The following is a 12,930-nucleotide window of genomic DNA, read 5'->3' on the forward strand; positions in this document are numbered from 1 at the left end:
CATTGTTCTTAGAGCAAACTATTTTGAGACTAGATAGCTGCCTGTGTACAAAGTACATACCAGTTATGCCTATAAAGATAGTTGGGTAGTTGTACTTCAATGTTTCATTGGCTGTATGTAGTTTTTTTCCCCACTGTCTTCCTATAAATAGTTTCCAGCCTGGGTTTTTATTCGTAGGGTGAAGATATCATTAAAATATAGAATTTTATTAAGAGCAAAATTCACATATAAGCTTTTAACTACCTAAAAATCAGAAGTTAATTTCTTTACATAATTAGAGGCGCTCATCAATATCATACAGCATATGAAAACATACATTTCATATATCTGTTTTTTAAACTATTAGCATATAAACCTTATTATAGATGATAATATGTTTTTCTTCTCTTGTTTACTCTTCTGTTGATGTTTTGGGAGCAAGAATAAAAAGCAGATAAGTTCCTGCTAAGAGTATACATTGAGAGTAGTTGGTATGTTAACAGGATGTCACTAGCCTTTGGGAAGTCTAGCCTCAACCAACATTAGATGGAACCAATTCTAAGAGCATAAGTACTAATTTACCAGAAAAGTTTATTTTTTGCCTTGGCATTTAATTGAAATGACTTTAAAAGAGATTTTATTAAAAAGGTTTTTTTCACCTAAGTTGGATTTATGAAATAAATGTGCAGAGAGGGGAAAAAAATCTCAGTAGGGTTTATAGCTAGAATGTCTCTAGCTCCCTCATTTTACAGATTTAGAAACTCTAGCCAAAGATACTAAGTGGCTTATTCAAGATCAGATGGGTGGCTGTTGCAAAACCAGTAAATGTCTATTCGTGTGCATGCATGTGTGTTTAATGCCAGATCATTTAAACTTCTGGTTATGAGCCATGCACCCTCCCCCCCTTTATTTATATTCCATTATATATTTTTGTGGTTTAGAAATGTTCAGCTTTTTAATGTGTATTTCAAGCAGAGATGTTCTGTATTTTAAAATGTACATGTAACAATTTTTTTTAACATTAAGTTCATTTAATGTGTTTTAGATCTTTTTAAGATGAAGTTAGGGCTATAGTTGATGTAATTTACATTCCTAGATTGAAAGTATGTTTCTCTAAATTGTATATTTCTAATTACTTTCCTTCAAGTTCTCACAATTGCACTATCTCTCTTCACTTCAAAAAATCCTCTTATTACTAATTATTTATATATTACTTAAAATCAAAGACCTCAGTAGTATTTTAGTGCCAGAATTAAAGGCTGTAGCTTTCACTGACCAAGATGTTACCCTTTCCTTCATATTAAATTTATAACAAACACTAAATATTCTAACATGAACCGTTCTTTGGTTTTTGTACTTAAAGTATATTTTAAGTCTGGGTCAGAAGATACTTAGGGTCTCTCACCTGGTTCTATATTCATAGGTTATCTATTTGGATTTAGAGGCTGAGTTGAATCCAGCCAAGTTATTCCAAGTTAAAGTGCTTCCTTCATGTAAGTGGTTTGTAGTATACTTTGATTTCAGCCATGTTGAAGAAAAACAAAAAAACAGAGAATCTGTCTATTGAATAAATACAGGGACATATCCCAAAGTGCATTAATAGTAATTTAGCTAAGAAGAGTGTGGGTAAATTTTTTCTTTTTTCTGTATTTCCATATTTTCTTTAATAAGCATGTTATTTTTATGAAGGAAGAAAAGCTCTAAGTATTCACATATTACTCTTAATATACAGTTTCTAAGCAATATAATGCTGAAATTGAGGTTATGAAATCTTATTTATCAGTCCTGTCCTCAATTTTTTTAAATCAAGGCTGCCACCAATATTAATATGTGTCATATTCTGCATTTTTTTCCCCTGGATTGAATCTTTTCAATTCAATTAGTAGCCAGGATGGAACGTGAGGAATGATTGATACTAATTAAAATGTAGCCAGCAGAAGACTTGTGATAAATTTATATGCTTTACACTTTCCTTTGCCCTTGTGGGTTCCTAATGTTTTTATACCTTACACTGATGTTTTTCTTTTTTTTCTTTTTTTTCTTTTTTTTTACTTAAAGATTTTATTTATTTATTTTTAGAGAGGGGAAGGGAGGGAAAAAGACAGGGAGAGAAACATCAGTGCATGGTTGCATTTCACGCACCCCCTGCTGGGGACCTGGCCTGCAACTCAGGCATGTTCCCAACACTGGAAATCAAACCAGCGACCCTTTGGTTCACAGGCTGACACTCAATCCACTGAGCCACACCAGCTAGGGCTGTATCTCACACTAATGCTTTTCAAACTTAAAAAATCTATATAAAGCCCTTTTATTTGTTTTAATTTTGCTTCCATTCTCCCACCTATTTTGTCTGTTCGGGCTACTGTGAACTCTTCATTCATGTAGTTTACCTTGATATAATTTGGTTTCACTTGGTACAAATGCATTTATTATATAATAAGGATACTTAATTTCTCATTCATGCACACAAATAGGTTGATGTTACCATGGTTGTAATAATAAAACCAAATTCAGTCACAGAAATTTCATGATACTACTGCCTTCTAGATGAATCTAGATGATATCCAGAATATGCTTATACTGATTTTAAAAAACAGGTTATCAGTATGAAAATTGTCTGTTTCTGGAGGGAAGTCAGTCACCTCTATCCTCCATTGTGATAGTGGACACCAACTTGAGAAAAGCTCTCTTCTGCCAAGTAGCCAAAGGAGTTACTATTATTCTTTTAATACATTAATGTTATTTTCTAAAGAATAGAGCTTCTTGCCCTTACAGGGCGGTAAACAGTTTGGAAACAAAAGCTGCTTTGCCTCTATTTTGCGGTCTTCTGTTGGAATGCGCTTTAGCTCCATTTCCTGAAGCTGTGAGCATCCCAGTTTCCTGTGCTGCAGCGTAGTATAGCTATATCACCAGGATTTGGAGCTGGTGTTCTAAAAAAAAAGTAGGTAGACTGAAAGATCAGGAGAGAAAATGTCTTCCATGGAAACACTGAGGAGAGAGAGTCAGATATGTCAGAAAGATAACAAACATAAGAACAAGGCCACAAGATGATCCTAGTGAGGTATACAGCAGGAATCTTGAGAATTTAGAAATCCGGTAAGTTGCCCTTGACTGTTATTTAATAGCCAGAGCAACCTAATTCATTGATGAAGTACTTTTGTTTTAAGTAGGAAATAGGAAAAAAAAAAAATAGGTGCTAATGTTCTGAAACATGAACCATTCTTGGGAGTGGAAGTGAGAAAGATGAAGACCTCTGCATTGGTGTGTGCGGTACATGTCAAAGGACAAAAGCCAGATGGGAAGCAAAAGGAAGTGATACAAAAGTAGATTGAGAATTGAGTAGAGATGGAAATTGGTTGGAAGAAAAGAGGGAGCCTAAATTCTGCATTTGGAACATGGAGGTGTGGTTAAATGATATTCTATTAGGAATGAAGTGAGGATCTAGTTTAAGCACTAGAAATATATTCATTCCCATGAAATACGTACTTCTACTCTTTGTGCTTCAGCTTTTTTCTTTTGTTAAGGTAAGGTAACAATGAGCTGTTTTGGTTTTTTCCTCTGGATTTGAAAATATAGTTATATGAATATAAAGGATTATTTCATTTTAGTTCTTAATAAATGTAAAGATTCTGCCTCCAGTATAATTCTGTGATTCGTCCTCTCTATCTCTGCTGCCCTGACTTTAATTGTTTAAAACAACCTTCTTTCTCCTAACCAATTCTCTCCTTTTCACATACTTCATATTTTCCTTGCTGTCAAAGCTAGCTTTCTTAAAAGCACTTACAGCACTGTCACTCCTATTTAAAACTCTTCTCTGATTCCTCATTGTCTTTTGGAGAATTTGACATAACATACATATAATGACAAAAGTGATTGTATGTCCCAATTTATGCTTTTCCAGTGTAATTATTAATTGCATGTCCCTTCACTCTCAAGTGTCCCTGTTGGGATGACAATGTACATTTACACTGTTGCTAATCATTTCTGCCTTTCCTTCCCCCCCCCCAAAAAAATAATAATAATATATTTAGTTCTTGTGCTATTCCTAACCTTCCCTAGAGCATCAAGTTGATAGAACCCAGTCTGTTTCCTAATTTCTTCAGCTTCTGTACCCTTAAATGCCTGTAATTAGGCAATACATTTAAAAGTTAATATTTAATTGGGGTAGGTTAATGATTTCTAATAAGATTATATTGTAATAATAGATATGAATTTTTCCTCCTCATTTTGAGTACCCAGTTTTGCTAACCTTTTGTCTAAAATTATTTAAGGCAAGTAGTCCCCCTTTATCCCAGTAATAGATAGATACTCCTGTGGGGTCAGGTAACACAGATATTTGTATATTATTTCAGATTAATTAAATTCATAAACGATATAACTGTGTAGTGCAAGGAAGTAGATTAGTATCCCAAGGGCCCTGATCTCTTTCAGTTGGACGATAGTTAATACCTTAGCTTGTAGTTCATTTGAAGGAACCATGCAGTCATGCTGAATATTTTGGTAATCAAAATGCTAATCAAAATGGCCTCCTAATTGGACCCCGGAGAAGCCAAATTCATTTCTGCCTTTTGCCAGTGTCTTTTTTTTTTTCCACACTTTGAATGTTTTTCTTCTCTACTTACTAAGTTTTAGCCTTTTCTCAAGACCTGAAATCTCACTTCTCCCATGAAATATTTTCTGATTATCTAAGTTCTCCATGATTATTCCCACCACATAATTCCTGAAAATACCTACCAAGACATACCATATGTATCATAGCAGTTCCTAATTTCTCTTTCATAATGGTAATAACAAAATGGATACCAATTACCTAAAAATATCGATAAGTTTTTGGCATACATGATAGCTTACTTAATAATTAAGCTCCTGTAGGATATGTGAGACCATAGAACGTTTTTTGTTAAGTATCTCAGAATGCATTATCCACAAAAATCAGTCCTTACATACTTGATTTGGTAGAACATTGTCAAGTTATTTCAACATGAATGAATACTGGCATTTCCAACTAACAGAGCAAGAGAAAATAAGATCGTTTTTATCTATCAAAGGAATCAGACTAGACTGAACAGTTGGTATTTATGATTCTGAATACTTAAAGCTAAACAATTATTTTTAAAGACTTCATAATCTTACAATATTTTGAGCCTTTCAATGCAAGATTTTTCACTTAGCTTACCTGTTCCAACTAGTTGAACACATGTCAAAAATGCCTCTTGGGGGCATGGAGAGCACAAAACAAAAATTGCCTTCAAATGCTTTTTCGCAAGTCCGCTTCGTCTAGCTTTTTGGTCTCTCTGCTATACTGATTTTGCTCACATGTATTCCATAAAGCATAAAACTATGTTGGGAATATCTCTTGGTTTCTAAGATTGCCGCTTGTCTGTTTCATTCTATAACTTAGGTGAATCAGTTTCTATATTATTACTTAAACGCCCTCTGCCCTGAACATTCTATTATTCATTATCACTTTTCTCATAAAAACACTGCGTTCACTATTGAATTTTCTACCTACATTTTTGTTAGTGCTAGAATAAAGTAGTACTTTCCCTTTCCTAACATGTTTCCTGTGTGAATAGACTACCTCACTTTTCTATTTATACTGGCTATACCCCCATTTCTTTGTTGGAAATTAGTCTCACTAGGGTGGCTAATCCATATATGAAAGGAATATTATAAAAAAGAATAATTTATCATTTGTCTTTAAAAACCCGTATATCCTATGTAACCAGTGCTGTGTCAGATACCATAAAGCATATAAAAGAAGTAAAATATATAGTCCTTGTCCTTGAAAAGCTTACAAGTGATAGAACTAACTCAGTTGAAGCAACTGTTGAATAATATACGCTAATACATAACCATATACTTGATTGTATCCTATATGTGTTCAAAGGCGTTTAACATGCTGTAGGTATTATAAGACAGATCGCCAGCAAGGGTGGTGGAGAGAAAATGGAAGCCTCCTAAAAGGTGATAGAAGGACTCAGGGAGGTGGGCTCTTGAAGGAAGATTTGGATTTTGTTAGGTATACATAGGTTAGAATTGTTGTAGCCTACAAGGTATGAATGAAAAGGAAATATTCCTTTATTCTTAGGAAAATCATGTAACTGTTTCATGAACAATGAGCGATTAAATTGGATAAGTGGACATTTGGTATTTCACAATTCTGTGTAAGCCTGTCATACTATTTTATCCGTTAATGATGTTAGAAGAAGAAATTACATTGCATAGTTAAATGCTGATATCAAAACGTGCATAATATTTCTTACACATAGTAGAGTGCAGGAAAATTCAATAAGCCTTTTAATTAGTACAGAGAAATTTATTGAATGTGTGGCTAAAGAAAGGACATTGGTGTTTCTTGAGCACTTAAGTAGACTTAATTTTTTTTCTTAGGTAACTTGGTTAATTATCATAATTAACTATTCAGAAAATCTGGCAATCTCTCACTTTTGGTACTTATTTCAGTTGACAAATTGCAAATAATTTTAAATGATACATAGGTTACTTAAGAATGAGTACTGGGGTGGCTCTTTAGGAATGTTCGAAGTATTATCAGTTTTTAACATTGGGCGCTTGTGTATTTTATGTATAACCAGTGAAACAGTGTCTGTTTTATACATTTATCACAATGAAAACTGGGGAGGAGCAGCTGTTTAGAATAGGCACAGCACTTGTCCTGTGTTCTGCGTAGATTAATTATCGTTGCCCATAGGCATTTTTACATTGCTCTGGTTGGCTGGTTAATGCAGTAGAATTATTGAGAGCTAATGCTCTGAGAATCAACCATAGGCCTTAGTATAGTGTATATGATTCTTTATAAATGATAATTTTAAAGGGCTCAAGATTCAGTTATAACAGTTAGCTCCAGGTTGAAATTTGATATTTGAAGGCAAAAGTCTGTTGTAGGACATACAAGGGAAAATTGCTTCTGTCATTTTTGAGTTACCCAAATGCAAATTTATTTCAAGTAATTCTTTATTGAAGGACTCATTTGCATTTATTCAATATCACAGAGACTTTTTTTTTTGAAAAAGTTAATTTTTTATGTTACTTTCTTCTATGGACTAGTATTTGTGATGAGAGTTTGTTTCAATTTAAGAAAATGTGTTGCTGCACAGGTGAGGTAGCATTTGAATCACTTGAAAGTTCATGTCAGTGTTTTGATTCTTTTCAGTTTTTTTCTTTTTTTTTCTTTTATTTCATTTATTTACTTATTTACTTTATTTATTTATTTGCTTTGTTGTTTTGTTTTATTTATTTACTTCTGTTTTTAGTTTTACAGGAGTGTTTTGGGCTCTTCATGGCCTTGCTAACATACTTGGCTGGCCATATTTAGTCTGCGCACTAAATGTTAGTTGACCCAGTTGAGTCTTTGTGATCTAAGTTTTTTTAGTCTAGTTTTCTATTTGTCCACCTGGTTGTGCTTTAGTTCATGAAAGATTTCTATTCTCACGGGCCGGATTTTAATCCGTGTACTAAATTTTAGTCTGCAGACTAAAACTAATCCGCGGATTATTTATTTTTGCAAAATATTTAATTCCCCCACTGGAAACTATCCTAAAAGAATGTTAAATTCTCTCAGAATAGCCAAGGGAATTCACAGCTACTGGTGAGTTCTGCCATTGTTTGTTCTTAATGCCTAGACATAATAGACCCTACTTCCTCCCTTGTATATTTGGCTCCGTTGTGCCTAGGTGTTGGTGTACATCACTATGCATGTCACCTGTAACTGTGATTGTCCCTTAGTTGTATTGTTTATACTGTATATATTTTTGTTTAGCTTTTGGTGGGTGAATTGGGCATATTTGCAGATGGGACTGTGTTGGATTTGCAGTGCTCAGAGATGTAGGATTTTTTTTTCAGTGAGTTTTTCCAAAAAGGAAAGAATGTTCTATATTTTCTAAGTAATGGGTGCAAGGGTATGAGGGGGCAAAGCCCACAGTAGAAAATGTAAGTTTATACCCGCACTCCTGAGGTGATATGTCTATTTTCTGAAGAGTCCTAAGAAAATGGGAATGTCAGCAAATACCTTTTAGCAGGGAAGTCAATCCAAAATGGAGAATAATCCGCGGTGGCCTGATCCTTCCTAGCTCACACAAATTGAAATATCTGGCTTGAAATCTATAGTAACATAAATTAAATATACTTATTACTTTCCTCTCATCACTAATAATTTAGCAGAAAAATGTTTATACTGTGTAACTGGCATACGTTAATAGAGAAAAATTAGTATACTGAGAACTCACATCTTTAAAATGCAGTCTTAAATGCCCCCTCCCAGCCATCAATGGATGATGAATCCAGGACATAGAAGACCAAACACTTTACTTTGGGAACTTTACTTCTAGATTTCATTTTGATTTTAACTTTTTTTGGTTTTGTATTTTTTTAATAAATGCACTGGCATTGGAACATAATAAACTAAAATTAAAATGTTTCTATACTGTGCCTCACCATTGCGCAATCAAAAATTTTTTTTGCATACACTGTGGTGAAATAATTTTTAAAACTTGGACTTGCTACTGTGGAGACTGATGTTTAAAGTTTATAACTGTATAAACATTTTCTATGTCCCTCCCCCACACCATGGATTTCTTATAACATTGGATATATTTTTCCTTGCTGGACTATTCTCTTTTGGATTGACTTCCCCTGTTTGGATTATTTCACTGCATTATCATCTTTAGGATTCGTCAGGAACAGGACATTTCACCTCAGGAGTGCGGGTATGTACTTAAACTTTTTTTCCCAAAATTTCAGGGCAGGTGTATAAAACTAGGGGGAAAACTTTTTGAAAGGCTAAACAGTTACTCATTCTTGAAATATAACAGTAAAAACAATGTAGGTAGCTCTGATTTCTGATATCATTCACTGTCTGGTACAGGTTTTGCTTGTGGTATATTTAGATTGTAAGTCTTCTGAGTGATGTATTGACATCTGGACTGAAGTTTAGGAATGGGGGGTTTGAAAACTGTTTTTTACAAGAATAAATACTGACAAAGGTCCACAGAACCAAAGGTTATGAGTATTAAGCAATTAAAATGAGTAAATAATGAAGCAACAGCAGAAATTTCATTATTAAAAGTCAAATTTCAGTAGTTGTTTTCTTTAGACACAAAGATAATTCAGAAGAACTGTTTTCTATTTTGGCCTGTAATTTTCGAAGTTGCATGCTACCACTCCCTGTACTATGGTCAGAAATCTGAACTTTAGGAGACACTGGTTTTTGACCTCACATAAGTTTCCACTTAATCTTTATCTATAAGGTACTGAACCAAAGCTTTTCTCATCAAGAATCTTTTAAAAGGCTTAAAGTAAGAATGCATACCTTTTTTAAACGAAGGTTAAGTCTTGATTTTAATGTAGGTTCTTGGAATGAATTCCTTTTTTTATTTTTGTTTTTAACTCTTTGATTCCATGACTTAGGATTCCCTGGCAAAATAGGCTAATTATGTGTCATACTACTAAATGGATGGTCACTCATGGCCTGTAAGATACTAAAAAGTTGTGGATGACTTTTTTAAATAATCAAAGATAAGTTTACAATACTGGTTCGTTAATAGCTTTATACAGTCTTTTAATATAACATGAAATTTTTAAATTTAAAATACAGTCACTGTCTAGATGTCCTACATTTGAATCTTAGCAGGAGATAATTTATTTCTACTTCTAATTCTATGTAGGTGCCTCCCATGTTGGTACACAAGCGATTTTTATTATACTGGTTGGCAAAATAAATCCATATGCTCTCAAATAAATGCAAACTGTACTCAGGGATAAAATATGTCAGTAGTGCTTAATATTTTCATTAAAAAATTTCTGTTTTCCTAATATTTTCTTTTACGTATGAGTTTGATAACGGACCTGGTTAGGGAGCGTGAAAAGATAAAATGACGAAGAATAGTAGAAGGTCTAAGCATTTCAAATAATACATAAAGTTAGGTTTTCTTGACTAAGGCAAGTCAGAAAAGAATAAAAGGTAAAGCAGTTTTTGACCTTATAGAGGGTTAACTAGCTCTATAAGGTAGTTCTCCTACCTTCAGTTTAAGTGAATACCCAGATTTACATGAGCCATTCTCAGGAAACCTTAACCTCCCAGGCTCCTTCATGCCTTGTCACAATCTACATGTCCTTTCCTCACTTGTGGGTCTATTTCCCCCGCTCTATGCACTTCTGCTTCTTTTTATATGTCTGTTTATCTCCACCACTGCCACTACCACTACCACACCTTCTCTCTCTTCCTATCAAGAGATATACTTTTGTTCTTTTTTTTTTTTTTTTTTAGTTTCGAAAGCTTTCTGTCCATCTGCTTACATTTGTTTCCTTTTTTTCTCTTCTGCTTTTATTCTTTAACTGTCCATAATTTAAAACAAAGTATATTTTCATAGTTTTATGTATTGATTAGGGATTTTAAAGAGAAGTAGAAAGCTTTCTGTTCCGTTAAGCAAATTAATTTTTTTTTGCATTCTGCTTCACCATAGCCTTCAGTTGACTTTTGTGAGTTAATGGCTCTTAATGAAAACTACATTTCTCTCTTTCTGATTAAAACCTGATAGTATTCATACAAGTGACTGTAATCTGGCCATGTTTGTGAAAAACAGCTACTTGAGAAAACAATTTTGGATATTTTGTCAAATTCTGGGTATTCAAGAATTTCTTCAAATAATCATAGGTTCTGTTTATTGAATAGACTTAGAGTAAATAGCTTCTCTTTTTGAAAAGATATTGATTGCCAAATTGAAACAGTGCCGTCCATTATCAACAATTGTTCTGCTAAAAATCACACAAAAGAAGCAAATTTTTATCTACTGCCACCACAGTCAAAACTTACACTTTTTGTTTATATCCTTCTTGTGTTGGCACCCAGAACCCCCCCCTTTCTCTTGTGCCTGTCATATATTGTGTGCATGTTTGATTGTTCTGCTTTATGACTAGCATATGTAGACTTTTTCCCCCATTTCCCCTAGTTTTTTCTCTGAGCTTTTCTCATCTAGTATTTAATTAACAATTAGTTCATCCCAGTGTGGTGAATCATATACAGTTAACTCTTTTCATCCTAGAAGGTTTCTTTCACAAATGCAACCATGTTTTTGTACGTTGTGGGAATTAACTCAGTACTCAGAGGATAAAGTGCTAAGATTCTTTAAAAACATTAATTGTTCTTTTCCTTTTTTTCTACTGCAGGTCTTCCGACCCCGAACTCCACCAGAGGCAATTGCACTGTGTAGCCGTCTGCTGGAGTACACACCAACTGCCCGACTGACACCACTGGAAGCTTGTGCACATTCATTTTTTGATGAATTACGGGACCCAAATGTCAAACTACCAAATGGGCGAGACACACCTGCACTCTTCAACTTCACCACTCAAGGTAATTTCAAATAATTGGCTCTTTTACTATTTCTGAGAAAGCTACACATGGGTGTGAAGTGACACTCTGTTTATTAAAGTCTATAATACAAAACTGAATATATTAAGTACTTACACAGGTGGGAAAGATCCTTTCTGACCACTTATTAGGCCACTGTGTGTGTGGTTTTGAACAAAATAGTGGTAGATAAAATTTTTCATAAAGGCAGAACTCTAATTTTTAGTAGATTATTATAAGTCTTGGCATATGAGAAGTTATAAAGATTTCACTAATAGGACTATGAATGACGTACAATTTAACCTTTAGGTTTGTATCCAAAACTTAGAACATGTAACATTTCTTGATTCCCAAGAATTTATATCACATTTTTTAAACCTAGAAATAAATTGGTGGCTGTATTTGTATATCAAGTATCTTAAAAACGAGGAGAACTGGAGTGCTATAACTCTTAAAACTTAATGTAAGTAATATAGATATAGTAATTCCCATCCCCGCTGGGGCTTGACAGCATTGCTCCTGCTGAGAAAACATTAAAAAGAAAACTGAGTTTGCGCATTGCTGGTTTCTAAAATGCAGGGATGGTCATTATTTCTTCACTACTTTTGTGTTCACTATTCTTTTCTCTCTGATTAAGACCTTAAGTGATTCATTTAATGAACCACATTGTCTCTAGTGATGTGATTTTCTTTAAAACTGAACATTATAAAAGTACAACTTCCCACAGATAAAATAAGCAATAAATAGTTGATTGCTTGACTGATTAGTCAGCTTAGTCAAGCTAAAAATATACAAAGGAGACAGCTTTCTATGATCAGGAACTAGACATATTTTCTTAATTCTAAGGTGCATTTTTAGTCCATATTTAAATTGAATGTGGACAAATGCATTACTTAAGCTATAGATTTGGAAGACCTGAGTTGCTGGTAAAACAGACTTGGATAATTCTGTTTTCTATAACCTTAAGCTGTCAGCAGTACGTAACTACTAACAATGCTGATATAGTCTACATTCATAAAAGAAAACTTCAGAAATCCTGAGACTATTAATTCTATTTGGGGCTGATCAGAAATCATTTGGAATGTTGCGTTTGGGCCTGGCTGTGCCATTTTAAGAATATTAATGAATGGCAGGCAGGGTATACAAACGTAAAGACTTAAGGGGCTCCTGAAAGCTGTCTAAAAATACCCCAAAGACTGTTTTCTAAAAAGGGGGGTAGACATACTTTTTTTTTCCCTCCAAATGGTAAAATTGAAAATAATAGCAGAAAATTAGAGAGCAATATATACATTTGGGCTTAGTATAAAGACTTAAGCCACTGACACAAATAGAGACTGAATACACTTATTAAAGAATCAAGGAAGTTTTCAATTGTTTAACAGTAGAATAATGTTTTCAAATAATTGATTTCTGTATTAGGAAAAATCTGGATAGTGTCAAATAAGTAGACAAGATTACTTCAATTTGGCAGAAGGTTAGACTGGGAGACTCTTCTTGGTCTCTTGTTGAGCAAAGATTCTGTAATTCCATGTCACACAAGTTTTAGAACTATTAAGAAAATAAATTTTAGCCCTAGCTGTGTG

At 33.8% G+C, this 12,930-nt stretch overlaps 1 protein-coding gene across 4 annotated transcripts in view; it reads left to right on the forward strand.

Moving 5' to 3' along the window:
• Nucleotides 1-12,930, forward strand: part of GSK3B (glycogen synthase kinase 3 beta) — a 202,529-nt gene that overhangs the window by 160,899 nt on the left and 28,700 nt on the right. For 2 of the 4 annotated variants that reach the window (XM_054572302.1, XM_054572304.1), the window contains 2 exons: nt 8,667-8,705; nt 11,164-11,350. In XM_054572302.1, coding sequence (XP_054428277.1) covers nt 8,667-8,705; nt 11,164-11,350 — 226 coding nt within the window. The remainder of the gene's footprint in view (nt 1-8,666; nt 8,706-11,163; nt 11,351-12,930) is intronic. The other 2 variants (XM_054572303.1, XM_054572305.1) reach the window with 1 other exon arrangement.

This window comes from Pteronotus mesoamericanus, unplaced genomic scaffold (assembly GCF_021234165.1).
Source record: "Pteronotus mesoamericanus isolate MK-2021 breed Mesoamerican mustached bat unplaced genomic scaffold, CSHL_Meso_final contig_228, whole genome shotgun sequence".
Classification (NCBI taxonomy): domain Eukaryota; kingdom Metazoa; phylum Chordata; class Mammalia; order Chiroptera; family Mormoopidae; genus Pteronotus; species Pteronotus mesoamericanus.